Source organism: Macadamia integrifolia, chromosome 8, assembly GCF_013358625.1.
Source record: "Macadamia integrifolia cultivar HAES 741 chromosome 8, SCU_Mint_v3, whole genome shotgun sequence".
NCBI classification, from domain to species: Eukaryota; Viridiplantae; Streptophyta; class Magnoliopsida; order Proteales; family Proteaceae; genus Macadamia; species Macadamia integrifolia.
Genome location: NC_056564.1, coordinates 21,305,995 through 21,329,634, shown reverse-complemented (window position 1 = coordinate 21,329,634; position 23,640 = coordinate 21,305,995). Strand labels below are relative to the sequence as shown.

Here is a 23,640-nt window from a genome sequence, read left to right as displayed (position 1 = left end):
AAAAATTAATGGAAGTACACGAGGAAGTATTAATGAACAATCATTTTTCCTTTCCCAGGGGTGGACAAATCCAACTCCTCTATGGCTTGGCATGTTGTGCAATGCACATTCGATGGCCAAGAGCACCAGGACTTACATCCCAAAACACAAATATGTATCCTAAGGTGCTCTCGATTGTCGAATGTAGAGGTGTCAAGCGATCGGGTAGGTCCGATCTCGATCAGGCCTAGTCGAGCTCGACCAATTTCTAGGGCTGCACTGTGAACACCCGTTTAGCTAAACGGGCTTAGCTAGCGCAAGCATAGTATGGTTAATAATCGGGTAGGTCGGTCTCAGGCTTTAATCGAGCTACCATAAATGAGCCTTAACAGGGCTATAAACCTATGTAACTTTAAACAGGCTTTAAATGGGTCATCTTTAAGATTTGTCTTTTGAATGTGCTTGAAGAGAAATACCAATAAAATGAGGCAAAAATGGGCATAACAAATAAAAAAATTCCATAATCAAAATGGCTTAAGCCAAATATAGGCAAAGTAATTAAATTACCAAGGTACTCGATCTTTAACCTACAAAACTCAAATCAATTAAACTATGCCTACATAACCCAAGTTTAGTAAGTTCAAATCAATTAAACTATGCATGCAAAAGATGAATATCCATATAAGGAATACCAATAAAATGAGGCAAAAATGGGCATAACAAAGAAAAAAATTTCACAATCAAAATGGATTAAACTATGCATAAAAAAAGATGAATATCCATATAACAATTACCACCATCTCAATTGCACATATCACACAACCTTAGCACTAAATACAAATATTGTTAAAAAAATACAAGTAGTATTAAAATGGTCAGGCTAAAGTAGTCGGTTCAAATTAAATTTGTAAATGTGTCGGGCCGATTGGACACCCATCGAGTTAGGTGGTTACACCGTGTACTACCTATTTATAAACAACACGTTTATTAATCAGGCCAATCTAGGCTAGGCCATAGATGTGTCGAGCTTGATCGGATCTATCGATGCGAGCTTGGAATTGACACCTCTAATCCGATGTGCATCACAAAGGAGCTTCATGCTGTCTAGATTGATCATTTCACCACTTCATTTGTGGGCAAAGGATCACACTCTACCATAGAAATTTTTTTTTTTCTGCTTTTCTTTGACTTTCAACATAGCCATCATTTAACTAATTAGCATTTTTTTTTTTAACTTAAGCATCATCAGAATTTTGAGTTTAAAAGTGCAATCTATAGTCAAGCACGCGGTAGTGAGTCTAGTGACTCAGCGAGTCAGTGGGGTTTGGGTTTTCCACTTTTCCTTATGGCTTCTTTTCTTTTTGGGTCAAGTTTTTCCTTACCGCCAAAGGATATCATTCTCTGGAAAAGTAATAAAAGGAGAGGAAGTTTCCCTGACGTGGCACTGCTCTTGATGGTAGTTGGATCGGAATATTGTACAAGTAAGTCCAGGAACTTGTTCCAATCCAACTGTAATTAATAATTAATGACTCAGCATTTAGATATTAGTGAGAGAAAAAGGTATCTTGCCCCCTCGGGAGATCAGATATGAGAGATCACACATCGTCCCTCCTCTCCTTTGAGAGAGGGAGAGAAGAGAGAGAGAGAGGGGTTTCCGAGGGAGAATAGGAATGGGTATCTTTCTCTCGTTGCGTTGCCAATTAAGGTTTTCGAGTTTGGTAAGGAAGCGTCTTCTCTCTGCTTTTCTCACCTTAGTTTAGACCTTTGGACTCCTCCTCCACTACTCATCCACTGACCACCATGGCCAGCGGCGGAGGCGGGAGAGCGTCGCCACCTCATGTAGGTAATTCAGGCGGCGAATTCCTTCTTCAACTCCTCCAAAAACCCTTCCACCAACCCCAAACGCTTTCTGGAGCAGCAGCACTAACTTCACCACCACAGCCAACAAACGCCGCCAGCTCTGCAGCAACTCCGGTCCCGTCTCTCCTCGTTGATCCCCGTGACCTTCATAATCATTACCATGATCCCGCCGTTGCAGCCGTGGGTCCTACCCTACCTTTCCCAACATGGCCCTCCAACGGCCCTGATCTTCGTACAACTCCTCCTTGGCCGCCCAACTCCTCCACCCATGCTCCCTTCCCCTCTAATTTTCTATTTCCGCCCTTGCCTCAGAACACTTGGGGTCCCCTAGGCGTCTCTCCCCATGGCATCGACAGGCCTGATCATCCCCAAAGCTCTCATTTGCCTGCAACTCACCTGTTCTTAGGCGACGATTTTCAGAAATTAGGGCTTTGGGGTAGTCTCGACGGTGTTGGAACACCAGAGCTTCGGAATCAACATCAGCAGCAGACACAGCCGCGGGAGAGCACGTTAATGTTTGGTTCGTTCCCGTGTGACCTCCTGAGCAATGAGGGTATTCCAAAGGGGAATTATTCTCATTCACAGATTCGAGGAGTCGATAGGGTAAGTTTAGAGGCCCAATTCAGTACTCAGAAGGAGCGGGAACGTACAGTTGGGGGCAGAAGCTCAGATGGTCCAGATTTTCACTCTTCAACTCCTCCTCAGTCTAATTGGAATTGGCCATTAGATCGCCAAATAAATTTCCCTGGTGCCAGGCAAGGGAACTATGCACTTCACGAGCAAGAAAGAGAAGGGGCTCCATGGGGGAAAGAGCAGCTTCCTGGGTTTCAAAGTTCTATTCTGCCGGAGCACAGGCGAACACCTCCTGGTTTTCCCCACAAGCCCCAGGGACAAGGACATTGGGTTTCTGAGGGCCAGGAAAGTCGGGATGAATTGAAACGCCTTGTTCATTCCTTGTATAATGAAGATGGGATGATGAGAAGACAGGCCCCTGAAGATCTTGGAATTCAAGGTGATTCATCTCCTAGACTAGGTCTCACGACTCAGCTTGAGCGCCCTGGCCCACCTACAGGGAGTAACCTACATTCTGTTCCAGCATCGGATATTGAAGAATCTCTGTCAAATTTGCATGGTCGGGTTGGTGACGAAGGGGGCGCCCACGGATTTCTGAGGCCTGGTCAGAGGGATAGGAATGGGGTAGCGGGTGCAGCCTATGGAAGGGATAATCGGCCTGAACAGGATATTTTAACCGAACAACTTATGGGTTCTTTGATGCTCAAGGATGGATTTAACAAGAATGGCGTAAGGAAGGTTAACTCATTGCCCTTTAAATATGCTAGTTGTATTGGTTTTGTAACATTACATTTGATAGCAAGCAGAATTTGGTGTTATGTTGATGTAGATTTCACATGCAAGGATAGGAAAAATAAAACAATCCAGGAGAAGGAAGTGAAAATCTTGATTAATTACAGAGGTTAATTTTTCACATCAACATGAACTTGTTGAGTGACATCTCCTTACCTATAGTGAATTTGGCATCATCCAGTCTAAGATGTCATGTTCTTGTCATGTCTTCTGGTGAATCTAAGTTTCTACAAAATAGAATTCAATGAATTGGTTCATCTCTTGTAAATCTGGTTCACTACTTTAAAGTACTATTGAGTTGATCCATATTTGATTGAAAATGGACACTTGCATGGGTCTTAAAATTATGGAACTAGTGTAGCACTTGCATCTAGAGATGCTTGACGATGTTGACGTGGACCTTATCCTTTTAGCCATGTATAAATATGTATTCAGGGGTATAAAGCATTCTAAGTTATCCCCCGGGTAAAGGAGAGAGACCTTTGGAAACACTTCTATATTACAATGGAAAGGAATTGGGAAATGTTAATTCACCCTACATCTCTTCTATGTCAAAGTATAGTATTTTTTTTTTTTTTGGTTCACACTCAAAAGCTTTTAGTTTCTTGGGGAATGTAAGGGAGGTCACCCTTGACAGTTTCAAATGATGATTATCTGCAAAATAATCTAGAATAAACGGTAAAAAAAGAAAAAGAAAAAGATAATCCAGTTTTCCTTTTCAATGATATATAGAAATGCCACCTTACTTCTCTCTCTAGAAGTCAATTTACCCTGACCTAACAGTTTGTACTAGAGCTATAAAAGCACAAAGATGATGCTAAGTTGGAAACATCCTAGCATCATATTGCTTGATTTGAAACAAGAGAATCTCAGCAAAAATTGAGGAGAATTATTTCTACGAGGTGGTCACTGGTCATGGTCAGGCTGATGTTGGTGTTATTGATAATTTATGTCTGTCTTGTAAGTGACGCTACTGTATTGCTAATATTCCTTTACTTTAAATAAGATAATTGTTTTATTTTCTGATTTAACTCGCCACTTTTTGTTACCAGGACTTAAGATCAGATATCTCAAGGGGATTACGTGCACCTGGCCAGTGGATCAGGAACAAGAAAAGAGTGATCTGTCGCAGTGACATAGACAGACTAAATGCTCCTTTTCTTGCAATTTATGAATCTCTAATACCAGCGGAGGAAGAAAAGGCAAAGCAGAAGCAACTGATGACTTTGCTGGAGAAACTGGTCAACAAAGAGTGGCCTAATGCTCAGCTATATCTTTATGGATCATGTGCTAATTCATTTGGGGTTTCTAATAGCGACATTGATGTTTGCCTCGCAATTGACGATACAGATTTTAACAAGTCGGAGATCTTGTTGAAGTTGGCAGATATTTTGCAGTCGGATAATCTCCAGAATGTACAGGTGAATAGAATATTTTGCTCTATTTTCAGTGTTCCATAATGGAGTTATTTGGGGATCCATATTTCATTAACAAGAGTTATTTTCATATCTTTTTATGTGCTGCTTTAATGTAAGGCTAGTTTACACTAGGTTAACAAACCCCAATAAGAAAACAACCCTCAACCGATATCAGTTCTGATCTCAGACTTGGGGACCAAGTAAAGAACAACAAAGCCTAAAAGAAGGCTGAACTGAAACTCACAAGTTGATGGATGTTTGGACTGTCAAACCTGGTCAAAAGAGTCCTCATGATACTGTTGTAGATTCCTAAACAGTGGTCAAATCAGACCTGAGAAAGGATGGCAGAACCAGCAATTGTCCCTAACAGATTTAGGGTTTCAGCAGTAAGGGAGAAATCCTGCGGCTTCCCCTGGAGGGCTTCAACAGCCCTCAACTCCTGAGTCCTGGTCGAAGGTGGTCCCTGATGACCTCAATAAAACCCCAAAAGGTTTGAGGCAAAACCCTGCTGGTCTGGGAGATATTGAAGAAATCGATGGACAAGAAAACCCTGACAGTTGGCTGATTTTGATCCACCCTTCTGGATGCTTCCAATCTGAGTTGTATTGGCACTTTTGTACTTCAAAATAGCTTGGATCAATCACTCTCACACTCTCTCACAAACTGAAACAAAGAAGAAAATAAAGAAAAGATAAAATAGAACCAATGGAGGATTGAGAATGGTGGAAGAGAATGGTAGGAATGGGTATCTCACCCCTCAAGTTTTGGGTATGACACCCCTCAATGGGTTAGACATCTCATCTCTCAATAACAACCTTTCAGCCAAAGATTATTCACTCAATAAATTCATTCATCAAATCTCCCTATTACAATCGATGGGTGCCTCTTTATAGACTTACATAACTTGGATGTAAAAAAATAATAAAATAGGAAACTAATGAACTGAATTAAATAATTTCTAATCGTGTCTGACATGCTAACCAAGATTAACCAAATTAGATATTAATAATTAAACACAAAAGGAAACTAGCGCAGTAATACATTAGGAAACTAATGGCCAGCAGGTCACAGCTGTACTCCACCCTCGCAGGACTCGAAGAGACCACTTCTGGACAGCTGTAATAGGAGGGGTCAATGGCTGCTTGGAAGACTCTTCTGGAATACCAAACAAGGGAACGAATAGGTTCCCAAATAGTTGTCATTCTTGGGCTTAAGAAGATGCTGCTTGATGGGGGTAGATTTCAGGACGGCAGGGTCAATGGTGCCAACAAAGGAAGCTTTTTGAGTCTCCAATTGTGCTGCAAGGGACTGAGTCTATGGCAGATGGGCTGCTGCTGAGCTGGCTAGAAAGACCCAAAAAGGAAACCAAATCTGTACCCAAATCTGAGTTGAAAACTGCAGATCAATGGGGCTGGAATGGCCTGGTGAACCAAGGCTGGGTTGCTTTGATGGGGCTAGCATCCCCTTCCTTGTGCAAGCCTGATCTACATCATGCTTGAAGAACAAAACCAGATACCTATGCAATAAATGAAATGCTATGGAGATGCCTCACCTTAAGTGGTCTTCACTGGCCACCTGTTGCAGTTTGGATGTCGGCAAGTCAAGCCTCTTAGAGATTCTAGTTTTAAATTTTATTTATGATTGAATTGATTCTAATAGATGGAAACGTCAGCGGGGACCACATGGATGTCTGGTCTCATCCACATTGGTGTTTAATATATGCTTCTTATCCATAGGCATTTGGAAAATCATACTTGTCATAAAAGATTGTAGATTCAGGAAGCATTTTATTGATTAAGTCGTTAAATGCTATGGAATACAATATGAGGGGATATTCACTGTATGCTTCTGTTGAAGATACTCCTTGGGAAAACCACAATTCATCAGAAAAAAGTAAGCTTTCTGCGAATTCTATTTATTATTTATCAAATACTCTTGCAATAAAATAAGGTAAATTGGCCACTAAGTCATCAAAATAAGTCAGTTCCTCATTGAGACAATTTCTGTTGGGACCCATTTCTGTTACCCACTTCTTCTTGTTCTGTTTCACTACAGCTGCTGCTGGACCTTTTCATAAATGTGTGTCATGATATGTTTTCACCAGATTATGGCCTGGTCTTGACAGATAGTATAACCTTTTGCAAAGTACTTCTGTTAATTGGTGCCACCATTAATCGTCATTGTACATGACAAAGTAATGGGATAAGACCCAACAGCAACTAGGTTCAATTTCCCACCTTCAAAAGAATCGTAGGACAGACTCACAACCAGCAGGCTAAACGCCATAGATAAATCCCCAATCTAGGGTTTGGAACTTCGGATTAACCCCAAATTTAAACCAGATGTAGGTAATCGACAGGACTTCAATCACTCAAAAGTAGGATGAAGATCCAATTGTTGGATTCCAAGTTATTTACCAGGGAATGAAAATAGAAACCAACTTTCAGAGTTAGAAACAACATTTATATTTCCTAATCCACATGGCAGAATAACACAAGAATGGACAGATTCATCACTCTAGGAACAGATCATCATATGTAAAAATCAATTCAATCCAATGGTTGGATGCTTCAGATCAGCAGTACACAAAAATAGGAACTTAGGCTCAATTTTGCATCCACCAATATAAACCACAGGGAAGAGTGCTTCAATACTCCAGTTGAGAGACAGGTAGTGATGCAGATTAATTACCAAAATAGGCTTGTTTTATTAGAAATAAGCCTAGGGTTGGGTTCCATACATGTTAGGCTTTTGATCCCATGTGTTTTGAGTGTAATAGACCACTTTTATGGGTCTAAAAAGGGGGCTCTAAGATTGAGTACGGGATTACTAGTTAGTTTCCATTTTCATTAGTTTCCTTTCTAGTTGGGCTTGATTTGAGTTATATTTGTTTCCTTATGAGTCAAGTTATTAATTGAGTCAAGTCCTTAGTAGTTAGTTTCTAATTTCAGTTTTTAGTAGCTATTGTATTAGGAGAATATTTGGTTTCCTTTTTGAGGAACCTTCTATTTTGTAATTCCCTCCTTCATTAACATTATAAATAAAGAAGAGGAGGCTCCTAAAGGCCTAGATGATTTTGATAAAAAAAATTAATGGTTGTTGCTATTGTCTTCTACATGGAGATTTGTCTTGTGTTTGATCAAGGTTGATGGAATTGGTGTTTGATCCAATTGACTCTCAGCGGTGTGAAGCACAAGAGGTCCTCTTCTAGTTATCTCCCTCTTTTCTTCCATACTCAAGGTGTTCCAGATCTGATCTACTGTTATAGAGTATCCTGCTGTTTTGGGACTAGGTTGGTTTGCCGATTCTAGTTCTACATTAGGTAGAACCAACAGTAAACAACTTCAAGAAAACACTCCATTCTGATGAACGGATGAGGTATACCAATACCTTGATGCCACAGGCCAGACAATGCAGAAAACAGTAAAAAGCATCCTTGTTTCTCAAGCCCAGAAACCACCAGGGTAGCAATGGAACATGTAACATAACAGAAAACAGTCTTCTAACAGTAATTAATCAGAGATTACTGTTGATAGTAGAATGCACAGAACTGACAGATAAAAAAGAAAACTAAACAAAAGAAGAAATATTTGGTAGAGCCTCTCATCCCAACCGTGCTAGCTTCACACCTGCACCACTATTAGTATCTCACTTGGGTCTTCAGTCTCTCACAGGGTTCCTGCATCTCACAAGGGAAAACATAGCACAAATCCAATAGAGTATATATATATATTTAAATCGTGGGGTGTGTGTAGGCAGCCCCTCTTTCATTAATGCTTGCAATACAGCAGCCAGTATCTTCTCCCTTGCATGGAGAACATAATCTTTACAAAATAGTTAGCTTCTAAACACAGCTCAAAATAGAAACAACCTTAAAGTAGTAACTAATACAGTGATACTAACATACTGGGAGTTTAAACCAAATTATAAACTAATAATGTGGAGCCAATTCAACAAGAACCAACTCTACAGGAGGATCGCTACACCGATGTCCAGCAGTTAAATCACCTCGTCAGACAGTCTTCAACTGATCAATAAATTTCAGAATAGAATGCTCACTGAAATTGATTGTAAATAGAAGAATAGAAGATAGGTAGAAGGATAGATTTGGATTGAGCCTCTCACACTCTCCCGGGCCTCTCACCCACTCATAGGCATCTCACCCACTCAAGGAATCTCTCCTCTCACTGCATCTCACAGAATTCATGGCTATCAAACCAGAATTTCCCCTTTTCTCTAAATCATTTGGATATTCTGTCCAGCCTATTGCCTTTATTATGAAAGCAATTACATCCTAAATCTTCTAGAAACATTCCAAACAGATCCAATCCTAGTTGGTTCCAAGATAAGCCCTAATTACATAAGCAATCTAGTTTAAAATGTAAATTATCCCTGAGCTAATAAAACCCATACACAAGTAATAACTCTTTCCTAAAATCCAGGACTAAAGAAGTTGTCAAATCCTCCTCCATGCATCGACATTTATTCAACTTTATCTCCAAGCTAGCTGTCCATGGGACCCACAAAAGATCAGGAAATTTAGGCAAAGTCGATAGCTAATATCCTTTAAAAAATCTGATCAATATCCTTCCAATTTTGGGATCTAACCCCTGATGTAAGACTAGATCACATAGGACCTAACCCAGGCAGAATCTGAAAATTTGGGTTGAAATAGCAGAAAATTGAGAACTCACAAACCGTAGCTCCGATGGACCTGAAATTTGGTATGAAAGTGGCGAATAAGATCCCCAAACTATCCTCCAAATTTGGCTTGAACCCAACAAGGAGGTACGAAACCAATCACGATCATAGATACCACAATAGGGTTTGAGAATTCAAATGAGAGAAAAATTGCTGCAAACAAACCTGGCCTCCAAAGGCCATCAAGTCTTGATTGAATGACTCTTTCAAGGAGTAGAACAAGCCTTCAAAAGGCCTGGGTGGCTGGCTCACAGATATGGGAGTTCTAGGGATCGACCAAGAATAGGAAACTTGAGTAGGAGGCTGAATTCAATCCTTGATTCTGGGCTGAGCTTCAAGCTGATCTGTAGGCTGATCTTTGGGTCTTTAAAACAAGTATTAAACATTCTCAAATCAGTCTCTCATAGGGGAAATAAAAGAGGAAAATAGAAATTTATGGAGGGTTGAAAAGAGGGAAGAAGAAGGGATAAATATAGATCGGTCAAGCCAAAGCATTCTACATGCATTATGCCCACCACCAAGACAATCCATCACTCAACCTACTTTTATGAGAGGAGGAATGAGATAACGAATTCTTAATTGGCCTGCTAAGCACAAAAGTAACAACTCGAACACACAACTCAACATTGAAAATTATGTAAACACACAACTCTGCATTGGAAACTAAATATGTGCACCACAACTCCGCATTGAAAACTAAATAAGCAACCCACAACTCGAGCCGAAGGTATCTGTGAATAACGGTTCAATACACCAGCATAAAACCCACCACCACAGGCAAACCAGTTGCAACTCACGTGCGTTACGTCCACCACCAAACATACTACAATGTAAATGTATTAAGGATTTGGTAGAAGAAAGCTTGGTAACCCCGCCAAACACTATGACTACAGTAGCTCACAGAAAAATAGCATAAGCCATCTTTTCATTAATAAATCTTCATTAACTTAAAATTGATTACAAGAGCTCCTCTTATAGGAGTGAATTCAGCTTACAATTAGAAAGCAATTAAAATAGGAAACTAACATAGACTTTCCTAACAACAAACTACTTGTTAACCAAGCAACTATAAAAATAGAAACTACTAACTAGCCTAAAGATAATAACAAATATATTTAACTTGGCAATCAAGACAAAGCTAAAAAAGGAAACAAATCCTAAACTACTTGTTGGGATCGATGGCTGCTGGACTCCTTCTTGAAGCTTCTTTCTTCGACATCAAGGGGACAACTGGGGGACAACTTGCTGCTTCTGGAAGGACCATATGGGGCACCAGTACATGTACTGTTTACGTGGACAGTAACTCGTGAACAGTATTTTCTGTTCACTCTGTTCTTTCTCATGCTTTGATCTAAATCAAACCCCCCCTACAACTCAGCTGTTCAATATGGTAAAGGGGTAGAATTCGATTCTCCTTAGGTTGACTCGATATCCATCCAAATCTAGAATATAGCTCTGCTGGTTGGTGCCATATCTTGGCAGAAATGATGGCAAACCGGGGCAGAAATTGACTGGATCAATAGCCTCAAAATAAGGACCAGACTTGAACCTCCTTTGAAGCGCAATCGTTCGGCCTGCACTGCGATTTCCTCCCCCCTCCCCCCCCACCCCACTTGGAAAAAACTTGACTGCGAGTTTTGGTAAGTCGGGGACTAATCTTCACATGGTGCATGTCCATCTTCAATCTGAAGTAGAATTCATGGCTGGCCATGGTAGGTCTGATACCAAATAATGTAGAGCCAATTCACTAAGGGCAAACTCTATGGGAGGATTTCTAAACCGATGTCCAGCAGTTAAATCACCTCTTCAAACAGTTTTCAAAAGATCAATAAATTTCAAAATAGAACGCTCACTGAAATTGATTGGTAATAAAAGAAAATAGAAGATAGTTAGAAGGATAGATTTGGATTGAGCCTCTCACTCTCTCCTGGGCCTCTCACTCAGTCAAGGAATCTCTCCCCTCACTGCATCTCACAGCATTTGTGGCTATCAAACCAGAATTTTCTCTTTTCTCTAAGTCGTTGGTTATTCTGTCCAGCCTATTGCCTTTATTTATAAAGCCAATTACATCCTAAATCTTCTAGAAACATTCCAAACAAATCCAATCCTAATTGGTTACTAGACAAGTCCTAGTTACATAAGCAATCTAATTTCTCTGAGCTAAAAAAACCCATATGCAAGTAATAACTCTTTCCTAAAAAATCTAGGTCTAAAAAAGTTGTCAAATCCTCCTCCACGCATTGGCAATTATTCTTGAACTTGATCTCCAAGCTAGCTGGTCGTGGGACCCACAAAAGATCTGGAAATTAAAGCGAGGTCAATAGCTAGTATCCCCTAAAAAATATGGTCAATATCCTTCCAATTTTTGGAAATTAACCCCCCTACAATCAGCTGTTCGATATGGTAGAAGGGGTAGAATTCAATTCCCTTAGGTTGACTCGATATCTATCCAAATCTGAAATATGGCTCTGCTGGTTGGTGGGATTTCTTGGCAGAATCGATGGTTAACTTGGGCTGAAATTGACTGGATCAATGGCCCAAAAATAAAGGCCAGACTTGAACCTCCTCTGAAGCCCAATCATTGGGCCTGCACTGCATCACTCAATGAAAAAGTAATAAAAGATCTCCCATGCAAGGTTGGGCAGAAATACTAGTAGTGGGCCTCAAACCTGGCCCAATAATTGGGCCTATGGAGGGCTGACTCGATGGGGCTGGCTGCTGGCCTGATGGGAAAGCATTATGTGCTTGGAGTTCCTTGGATCTGAATCTGCATCACAAGGCCATGCTTTCTTTCCTTTTTTTTTGCTTGAAATGGGAAAAGGAAAAGAAAAACATTGTTAATTGATCCTAGATGTGTTTGTTATTTTGCTTTCCTTATTTGTTACTTTTTGCTGCTCAACACCTTGTTTATACTTTGGTTGATGGAGCTCAAGAGTGTTCAGAGGGAGACGGAGCTCGAAAAAAAAAAGATGGAACTAAATTTTTTATATACGCAATCTTTAGTGATTTATAGATGAAAAAAAATGTTTTATATCCCTCCTGAAGTTGTAACCTAATGAATTAACCCAATGCACAGACTTAAACCCACACAAGGCAACAACTCAGAGTTGGAAACTTAATCTAGCATGAATCTTCTCCTGTTTTATCAAATCATCAGCCATCTCATTATCACTTGGTAGGTATGTCACATAATTATGATACACAGTGGCTGCATGCATCACTTATGTTGATATTTTTACAAAGGTATAAGACATGGTCTCAACACTTCCATTGGGACTTGGATATCATGCAAAGAAGATGGGGACCACCCAATGGATGGGTGATTAGCTCAGTTTTTTCCTAGGCTGAAAGATAACCTTGCATGACCAGCTCTGTAAATTCATGGGTTATTGGATGATGAGTTAATTCAGGAAGGAACCTAACTGATTGGCAATAGATCATGTAGCTGAGAATCCTTCCATATACTAATTTTCTTTTTGGGGAAAAGTTTGAGGTGGAAACCTTTCATTGGTTATTTGTGATCTTCTGAACATGTGACAGATGGGAAATTATTGGTGTGTTCTGCTGCTCTTTGGACAAGAAAAGTTGTGCATTTCAAGTTTAGCTGTTCAACCCTTGTGTTTTTTTCTTTTATATCAAATCTGACCTGGGTTCTAGGATCGAGTCTGATCACTGCCAGGAAAGTTTTATAGGATGAGGCAACAAGTGGTTTCTGTTTTTCTTCTCATAAAACTAAAGCAGCAGGTTCTTTGACTTGGTTTATAGATAGGAGAAATGTTAGTTGTGGGACCCTAGTGTCTTTGGGCTGTGATATTCATTGTGGAGCAGGACCCTAGGCTCTGAAGTGAATTATTTGTGCCACAATGTGATCCATTCTAAAAATTTGGGGTCCTTTGGGGCAGAGACCAAAGGGCCGTTCTTATCAGATGCAATTCTTGTACTTATTCTATATGTCATTTCTCGCTGGAGATCAAGGGTCAAAATCAAGGTTGTCAAGGCATAAGGCAACCCAAGGCGATGGAGGAGGGTTAAAAAGTCAAGGGACACCAACAAGGTGATGCCTACACCTTGATAACTATGGCCTAATTTGTTGCTGTAAGGTTTTGATCATATCTTATTGCTTAGTTTTGTGGTGGTATCTCAACGGTATTATATTGAAGGGGTTGTTATTAGGCTCGTTTGCTGGGAAAGTTTCTTTTGGAGGGGATTATTATCTGCATCTCCCTAGTTTTTGAGGGAATATAGAAATGTGATACTATGACAAGATCAATTTTCAGAATTACAATTTGTGATTGGAAAGATCACAATTAAAGTGACGCATTCATTGCATTGTGCAGCAGAAATGGTCACTTCAGTGACATACATGGAGGGTCCTTCGTTGGGATTTGAATCTCTTGATTTGTTCTGGAGTAGTGATGAACCCTTGTGGCAGCCTCCTCCAGTTAGGACATTTGAGTTGGGCTTTGATGGTTGTTCCATGGGGGAATTTGGGTTTATGAGGAATCATTAAGATATAGGATGGTTTGGTTGTAATTGGAACGGGTTTATGAGGAATCATTAAGATATAGGATGGTTTGGTTGCAATTGGAACCAATTAAGGAAATTGATTCTGCGGGGGCAAAATTGAGGTCCCTTAAAGTGGAGTTGGAGTTTGCCATTTCAAAGTTGTATCACCAGATCCTTATGGAGAGAAGGTTGGCCAGTGTCATTGATTGGAGGAAGCATAATGATTCAGAACCATTGTGATACTCACATTGAAACTGGTCACTAGATCACTTACATCCCAGATGAATTGCTCATTCACTTGGATTCCAAGATCACAAAAGGTGATCTGATCAGATTTATGTTTTCGGTATAACATACCACTGTAATTCTTAATTTCTGATTTTATTATACTATCTGTAATGCTTTGGGAGTGTTTGTGGGGACAATGCTTCTATTCTGGTTTGGTGGATACTTGAAGGCATATGAACTCGGGCAATAATACATAAGCTGTTTAAATGCTTGTAGAAACGTCAATTCTTGCACATCATGCGATGTAGTTTTTTGGAGAAATTGATTGAGCACAATGGTTTCTATGAATTTTGTAAGATTCTAGCCCCTTTTTTTCCTTCAATATTCACGTAATGTGCTTATTTTCTTCTCCCTTTTTTTGGGAGGGTGGTGTGGGGGTCGTGATTAATTTGAGTGAAATGTCTTCCTAGATCCCAAATAACTGACATACTTCTGGAAGTTCTTTCTCAGCAAGCTATTATGGCCTTCTAGTTATTTATTCTTGTAACTGAATTCTGCCTATTTTACTTGAATGGTTATGAGGGGATGAGGGCGTCCCCCGTAAGCAACGCGCCGTATCGACACCCAAATGCGGTGATAAGTAGTCTAGGGCATGTGAGGGGAAAGTTCGTAACCTAGAAACATAGATTAGCATCCTGGAACATTGGATCCTTAATGGGAAAGAGCTTGGAGCTGGTTGTTGTTATGAGGAGGGAAAAGATTAATATTGCATGTATTCAAGAGACTATATGGAAGGGTATCAAAGGTTGGTATGACTCCAAACTTTGGTATGCGGGAGATCAAAGTAATAGAAGCGGAGTGGGCATTATAGTGGATAAAGATGTGAAGAATGATGTAGTGGAAGTCAAAAGAATGGGAGATAGGATTATTTCCATCCAACAGGTGCTGGAGAAAGAGGTTAATGTTATCTGCGTTTATGCACCCCAAATAGGATTGGATGAAAGTATCAAGCTGCGATTTTGGGACCACATGGATGATTTAATGCTGAGTCTTAATCTGGATGAATCGATTATTATTGGAGGTGACCTTTATGGGCATGTTGGGAGAGATGGTAAAGGATATGAAGGTGTTCATGGTGGCTATGGGATTGGGGAGAGGAATGAGGAGAGGACCTCCATCCTGGACTTTGCGGTAGCTTATGATCTTCCCATTGTGAACATCTTCTTCACAAAAAGAGAGGAGCACTTAGTTACTTACAAAAGCGGGAATCATACCAGTCAAATTGTTTTCTTCCTAACAAGAAGGGCTGACAAAAGATTGTGCAAGGACTGTAAGGTTATTCATGGGGAGAGTCTTACCACCCAACATAGACTGGTAATACTGAATATATGTTTCAGTGCACAAAAGCATGGGAGGAGGGAACCTATGTACCTTAAGATAAGGTGGTGGAGATTAAAAGGTGAGACCCTAAATACATTTATTGATAATATGATCAAATAAGGAAAGTGGGACATTGAGGGAGACACTAGTGGGATGTGGGCTGAGATAATGACATGTATTAAGAGGGTTACCGAAGAAGTGCTAGTGGAAGTGAAGGGTAGTTGCCAAGGCCCTAGAGAGATGTGGTGGGATGAGAAGGTCCAAGTAGCAATTAAGAATAAGAAAGTTTGTTTTAAGACATGGAAATGAACTAAAGATGCTGAAGATAAGGAGATATTATGATATGCCTGAAATGAAGCAAGGAAAATTGTGGGGATGGCTAGAACGAAGAAATATGAGAATCTTTAATCTAACCTAAGCACAAAAGATGGGGAAAAAGCTATATATGAGATACCTAAGATGAGAGAAAGGAATAGTAAAGATTTCGAACAGGCGAGATGTATCAAAGATGATGATGGAAGAGTGTTGGTAAGGGATGAGGACAGTGTGAAGAGATCGGATGAGTATATTGGTGCCCTACTAAATAGAGATAGTGTGAGTAGAAATGACCCGGAAGATGGCTTTGCTTAACAAGACCCCACGTGGCATAGATATGTACGAAAGGTTAGTGTGGCAGAAGTCAAAGAAGCCTTGAGAAAGATGAAAGCGGGCAAGACGCCAGGCCTAGATGAGATCCCAGTAGAATTGTGAAAAACCTTGGGAATATGTGGCGTTACATGGTTCACCAAACTGTTTAACAAGATTATGAGCACAAAGAAGATGCTAGATGATTGGAGAAACATTGTAGTCTCGGTATACAAAAATAAATGAGATATTCTAAGCTGCAATAATTATAGAAGCATAAAACTAAGGAGTGATACTATGAAACTATAGGAGAAGGTTATTGAAGCCTGCCTAAGCAAAGAAATTAAGATTTCAGAAAACTAATTTGGATTTATGCTAGGTAGATCTACAACAGAGGCTATCTACCTATTGAGGAGGATCATGGAATGTTATTGAGCCCACAAGAAGGATCTCCACGTGATCTTTATTGACTTAGAAAAAGTATATTGCAGAATTCTTAGAGATTTAATCCAGTATGTCCTGGTAAAGAGAAAGGTGTCGAGTACATATGTGGATATAATTGAGAACATGTATGAAGGTGTGGTGACTAGAGTGAGATATGTGGGAGGTCCAGGCAAGGAATTCCCAATTACGAATGGATTACATCAAGGATCGGCCCTAAGCCCCTATTTGCTTGTGCTTATCATGGATGAATTAACCAAGAGCATTTTAGATGAAGTCCTCTGGTGTATGCTCTTCACATATGACATCGATTTAGGGGATGCGATTAATGTGGGGATTAACACTAAGTTGGAGCTATGGAGATCAAAATTGGGAATAAGAGGTTTTAAGATTAGTAGATCAAAGACGGAGTATGTCAAGTGTAATTTTAGCCACTGCTACTCTATGATGGATGATGATATGATGAAATTTGAGGAGACAGATATTCCTCAAAGTCACTATTTTAGATATCTGGGAATGTGACATAGAGAATGATATCTCATAGAGAATTAAAGTGGGATGGATGAAGTGGAGAGGTGCATCCGGAGTCTTATGTGATTAGCGTATCCCTCTAAGCTTAAGGGAAAATTCTATAGGACTGTTGTGTGTCCAATTATGATGTATGGGGCGGAATGTTGGGCAATCAAGAATAGTCATATTGAGAAACTATGTGTAACTGAGATGAGGATGTTAAGATGGATGTGCGGTAAAACTAGGAAGGATGAAGTAAGGAATGAGCATATTAGAGTTGTTTTGGGATTGGCCCTGATCAACGACAAGCTCTGTGAAAGTCGTTTGAGGTGGTATGACCATGTTCAAAGGAGACTTGAAGACGTCACAGTAAGGAGGAGTGATCGGATTCAGATTAAAGGAGTTAAAAGAGCTAGGGGCAGGCCTAAAATGAACATAGATGAAATGGTGAGGAATGACATGCATAGCCTTAGTCTTGTCCCCACTATGACCTTGGATAGAACCTATTGGAGGGCAAGGATCCATGTAGCCGACCCCATTTAACTGAGATTTTCCTAACTTTTTGGCTGTACCTCTTTCCTCTTACTCTCATATTTCTTTTCTCATCTCTCATCTTTCCATCTCTCCCTGCCTCCACTCCTATTTGTACTTTTTTGTTTTGTATGGATCCATGTAGCCGACCCCATTAAGTTGGGATAAGGTTGAGACGTTGAGTTTGTTGTTGTTGTTGTTGTTTGTAGTGGTGGTGGTTATGAGGGGATGGCATGCTTTATATACTGTTAAGTTGATGAATAAGAATGGAAGGAAGGTCAGTTGCAGATGAAGATTCCTGCTGTGCCCCTTCCCCCCAAGGGATACTTTTGGTTCTTCTTTTTGAATAAAGTTTGTAGAATGAATGCATTAACTATGTGAAAAAACCATAATAGTCCACTCTCATTTGTTTGTCTTGGAAGCTCCAGACATTTGGTTTGACATTCACTTCTGACCATCAATGGATGTAATATTATCCTTCTCTATGTGCTACTTACAACTTACAAGTCCTGTTTAGATATAACATCTCTTTGGCTAGAGATATACTCAGCTATTTAAATTTGTAATTCTGATAGTATGACCTTGAAATTCTTATACGAGTGTCTGTACTTGTTCCCTATTTAAATTCTGTTGCAATGGCTACAGGCTCTGACACGTGCCAGAGTCCCTATAGTGAAGCTGATGGATCCAACAACTGGAATCTCCTGTGATATTTGCATAAATAATGTCTTGGCTGTTGTTAATACAAAACTCCTTCGAGACTACGCACAAATAGATGCCAGACTGCGGCAATTGGCGTTCATTGTGAAACACTGGGCAAAGTCACGGGGAGTTAATGAAACATATCAGGGAACATTATCTAGTTATGCGTGAGTATTTATGCCTGATATCTACTCCTCGTAGGGGCTTGCAGGATTTTTTATGCACCTGTCTCATACCTTTTTTAATTCCTGCAAGCTGATAATTGCAATTATTTTTGCAGATATGTTTTAATGTGCATACACTTCTTACAACAGCGTAAGCCTGCTATTCTTCCATGTTTACAGGTATTCAATATTATATTTGTCTGGATAATTTTCAACCTTTGAAGGGGTTGATTTTTTTTTAGTACTTAGTACTTTGATTTTCTGTGTGCTACACCTAAATATCCCTGTTTATTCTGTGTGTGGATTTTTTTTACATGTTGTGTAAGTATGCCTTGCTGTTAGCTGGTAATGGGTAGCTGTTATTCTCTGTAATTCATTATGCTATTATATGCTATAATATATTTATTACTTTTCCATAAGGTCGGTCATTCATTACAGGGATGATGACTTTGCTGTGGTTCTTTGCAGTGTTTGCTTAATCTGTTTCAACATTTGTCCCACTATAGGATATCCCCCTGATGCAATTCTGGGGTTGGTTTTGGTTTGGCCTCTGCTCTCACTAACGTCATAGAATGCCCATTCGTCAAGTGACGAAATGGGGGAAGGAGTAATTTTAAGAAATATGATATCGAAATGGGGGGAAGGAGGGTGAGAACCATCCTTCGCAAGGTTCTGGCTTCATAGGTTATAGAGGAGGTCCTCCTTCACTCCTTTGGCCGTAAGGATGCCATAGAAGAACCACTAGCATGTGGCTTGCTAGACTACTTCTCTGAGTGAAAAGGTTGCTTGCTCATTCAACTACCTTGGGGGAAAGTCAGTAAAATTCTTCTGAGTATGGGGCCTCTTTAGACTTTCTTCTACCTGATATGCCACCTGTACTGCGTCCTCCATCTTATACGGTTGACTGGATGCTAGTGTAGCACTAATTTGAGGATGCAAGCTGTTGCGAAACTGCTACCAATACCTCTTCATCCCACTCAAAATCAAATCGAATGGTGAGTAATGAAATATGGCAGCATACTCCTCAACTGTCATGCTATCCTATCTCAACTGTGCGAACTTGAGGTGCATGCACTGCTTATAGTCGGCCAATGGCAATATCTGGTTTATGGCTTTGCTCATCTCAGCCCAAGTAGTGACTGCCTTGATGCCTCAAATTTAATTCTGCTGCTGGTGTTTGATCCACTAGACTCGAGCCATAACCTTCAGTTTAGCCTCTATAAATAGAATCTCTCAACCAACCCTTGTCATCAAGATATTGTTCCAAACTGTTATCCCTTAAAAATTGAGGATGCCCAACATTGTCCTTTGTCAGCTCCATTAATCGTGTCATCCAGCTCCATACAGTGGTTGCGGAAAACAGCCAGAAATTTTAAGGTGCTACTTGGTAGACAAGGGTATAAAGAATTTATTAAGCAGGGATAAACTAGGATTAAACACAAAATTAAGGACAGAAGAGATTAAAGACATAAGGGTACGGTGACATGGGAAAGTAATTTAAAGAAATATGAAATCAAAATGAAGAGGGGATGTCGTCTCCAACCTTCAGCTGAAATCAGGGGCGGAAGACCAGAACCTTATGAAGGATGTTTCTCGCCCAACACTGCTCTGATGGAGCTGAGATTTTGGGACAACCTCTATATACCCCAGCCCTTTGAAGCCCAAGTGATAGCCCAATGAAAGAGCAAAAACAATTCAAAGAAAGCTTCCTGAAACTGCAAGTGGTGGTAGGCTTAGGACCAGCCTAGTTGCAGATTCTGATTCTCATAACTACGGAGGGGTTTTGGAACTAGCACCTTGGGATTGGATCACCCTAAGGAGGTGATATTAACCCTAAAGTGCGAAGAAGAAAAGAAAAGAGATGAGAGAGATCAAAGCCAAGAAAAAGGGACTGCTACCACCGTCTGGAACAGAGTAGGAAAACAGTAATAGGAAATAACAGCAAAGAAGAAGGAAACATATCGTACCTGAGTAAAAAGGAAGAAGAGATGAGAGAAATAAAGTACACCAACAGCACACAACGGAATACAGAAACTCAGTGAAAACACCAATTCGTTCAATTATATTCTCCAATCTTCCATCATAGTACATGTAAATATATAGAAAACTCCTAACATTTCAATAAAAATCCAACTCAAAATGGACTAAACAAGCTAGGAAACTTAAAATTGTATACTGCTGCCTTCCTTCCTATTTATTTCTTACCAAAAGAAATTAAATAAATAAATAAAAGATTACGTAATCAATCAATCTCTACCAAGCCCCTATTGGCAAAAAAATTGGGTTGGTTGCGTCTCGGGTTGTGTCTCCAAAGTTGGTTGTTTTGGTCCAACCATGCTACTAACACAACTGCATGATCCCCTTTACTGTATTTTTTTGTTGCTGTTCATCACTTTGTAAGACCTGAAAAAAGAAAAATGTTTGTTTGTTTAATAGAGAATTAGAAAGTCATTGTTAAACAACATACCAGTCAAAGATTGATATATTTGCGGGGTGGGGATGGGTGGGAAGGACTGAAGCAGAACATGAGAAAAACTGTCAAGGATTGGGGGGAGGGGGAAACCTGGATTAGCTCATTTTTCTTGTGACTACCATGATCTATCAATGGGTTTTAGTATCCCATAACCATGAGGGGCAGTAAAAGTAGGTTCTTGTGGTGTGTTGTAATTTTGATTATAGGCAAAACGGAGTTATGGTTTGAAGTCCCACCTAACACTGGATTCCAATCTTTTAGTCATAGAATACTTAGCAAGTTACTAGGGCCTTGAACTTGTAGAACAGTCTTGGTACCCAGACCTGGATTTTGTCTTTTGCTGAATGTATGCTTTTCTAATGGAAATTAAAAAAAAAAAAAAAAAAAAAAATGAATAAAGAGGAAAAAGGTCAACAAGTGCATTAGATAAATTTATTTTATCTCTGCGGAACAGTTTCTTGTCATTAATGTCTCTTCACCATTCCAGGATATCGAAATTTTTTTCTGTGATTGTTGGTTGCATAATCATATTATTGTATCATACTATAAGCATTTGATATTCGAGCATTTTGGTCTTCGTGACTAGTCTTTAGGATTGTTATCTAATCTTGAATGTGTTAGTACTGACTTATAATCATCTTTTATATCCTGTGAGTAATTGGTTGTCTCAGAATCTCACCTAACTGCTAATTTTATGCCAGGGAATGGAGACAACATATACAGTGACAATAGATGATATTGAATGTGCGTACTTTGATAGAGTAGATGCCCTTCGTAATTTTGGTGCACAGAACAAAGAAAAGATTGCCCAACTGATTTGGGAATTTTTCGATTATTGGGCATATCGACATGATTATGCAAATGCTGTTATATCTGTACGCACAGGGAGTATCATCAGGTGTGTTACTCCTTTTTATACTTTGGAACTCTAATTACAACCAGCCTGCTAGTTATGCACATATCAACTTTTTTTGGGATGTAAATTGTCATGCTAAGATTATGACATCATGGCTTTTAGTTTAAAGCACTCCTCTTGTCCTTTGACTTTTGACTAGGTTGGCTACCTCTCTGCATTGCTGTTTCATGTAACTTGGGTTCTGTTAATAGACTTCACTGCCTTACAGAAAGTGCTGGGGTTTTTCTTTTTAATATTTTAATTTTTTCCAATAGAAAAGTTTCCTATCCTCCCCTGCATCTGTATTTCAGCAAGGCTCTGTTTGGTTGTGAGGAAATTAAAGGAAAAGGAGATAAAAACTTTTAATCTAAAAAGGAAAGTTTTGTAATCATCACTTGACATGACTTTGTATAAACTACTTAAATTTCTTACCATATTTATTAATGACACTTTTTTATGTAATTTTTATTCTACTTGGATTTGAATGCAAAGTATTCCTGTTAATTCGCTTGCAACCAAATGGAGCCTAAATGAAATTCCCGTGGAAACATTCAAACATTCTTAACCATTCCTGCTTTGACTCAGCTTTTGGAAAAACTGGACCCAACAATTATTTGAGGTTATTTACATGTATCCTGTTCCGCCATTCTAGTTATCTAGGGTGCCCATATCTTCCATCAAGTTGCAATCACTTGTCTTTCTGCAGTACTTATTCTAAGCTACTTTTGCTCTTCCCCTTGTCCTTTGATACCTTCAACTTGTAACGTGTCACTCCTAGAGGTTCTGTACCATTTCACTATTTAATTGACCATAGGCCAAAAATCTGATCTCTTGCTGGATTTGCAAAACCTGTGAGGAAACTCCAATTGAAACTCACTCTTCAACATCTCATCATTGTTGTTCCCTGCCTGGATAGTTTGGTCTGGAACCTTGTCACCAAAAATTGTCTAATAGTTCAATCCTCTACGGCCTACCCGATCATTTTTCTTTAATGAAAGATTCCATTGGCCCTCTTTTTACCAAATAGTTTTGACGTGTTGGATTTTTTTTTTCCTGTCCAACCAGTCAATGACCTGGAATGTGGCGAGGGCGGAGCCTGGTTTCATAGCATAGATTGTCAAGTAGGCAACCAGACCTACTGATGAAATCTCATCTTTATTGAGAACTGGAAATGGAGATACCTCTCATAGGTTATGGTTTATTGGCATTGGGAAGCCTTACATTTTCATCTCAAGCCATTTTCTTGATCTTGGCTGCCTCTGTTTCCACTTCCTTTTCTTCCTTAGGGCCTTCCATTCTAGTGGTTTTGTGCCTTGAAATTGGAAAGGATTGGGCAAGACATTGTGTTTATTCCATAGCCCACACCTTTAAGACACTCTCAACCAACCCCATGTATGTCCCTCCTTTTTTATTTGACGGAAGAAAAATATATTATTGCTGAAGAAAGTTTGTAGTGAAGCTGTACAAAGTGTTGGGACCCACCACTCTACATCCCCACAATCTGCTTTGATCTCCTCCCAAAAACTCCAGGATGACCCTCTTTTGTATGACAAATCTTCCCAAGACTCCCTTCATTTCGTCCATGGCCATGACCCAGCTGATCAACAATGAACTGACCTTCTGACATAATTTTTCCTCTACCCAATCTTTACTTCGAACTATACAATGGTCTCATTCCCTCCAAGCTCCAAATTACCCAGGGAGGATTGTCTTCACTCTAAAACTCACATGGTTCAAGACCAAAAATGCACTCTAAACCATTGCTTCATGTTTAATTCTGACATTGTATTTCATTTCTTTTATTTTCTCTTGATAGTCTGTCTCTAACTCTTTCAATAATTAAATTTTTTCTTTTTTTTTTTT

The 23,640-nt window shown here is 39.7% G+C and overlaps 1 protein-coding gene across 2 annotated transcripts in view; it reads left to right on the top strand.

Annotated features, from left to right (window-relative positions):
- The first annotated feature begins 1,558 nt into the window (after nucleotides 1-1,558).
- The window catches only part of LOC122086408 (UTP:RNA uridylyltransferase 1), a 22,620-nt gene continuing 538 nt past the window's right edge, over nucleotides 1,559-23,640 (top strand). Inside the window, exons 1-5 of one of the 2 annotated variants that reach the window (XM_042655190.1) lie at nucleotides 1,559-3,141; nucleotides 4,257-4,625; nucleotides 18,189-18,412; nucleotides 18,526-18,589; nucleotides 21,584-21,780. In XM_042655190.1, the coding sequence (XP_042511124.1) occupies nucleotides 1,780-3,141; nucleotides 4,257-4,625; nucleotides 18,189-18,412; nucleotides 18,526-18,589; nucleotides 21,584-21,780 (2,216 nt within the window). In that variant the 5' untranslated portion in view covers nucleotides 1,559-1,779. Of the gene's footprint in view, nucleotides 3,151-4,256; nucleotides 4,626-18,188; nucleotides 18,413-18,525; nucleotides 18,590-21,583; nucleotides 21,781-23,640 lie in introns of both variants that reach the window. The other variant, XM_042655189.1, reaches the window with a different exon arrangement.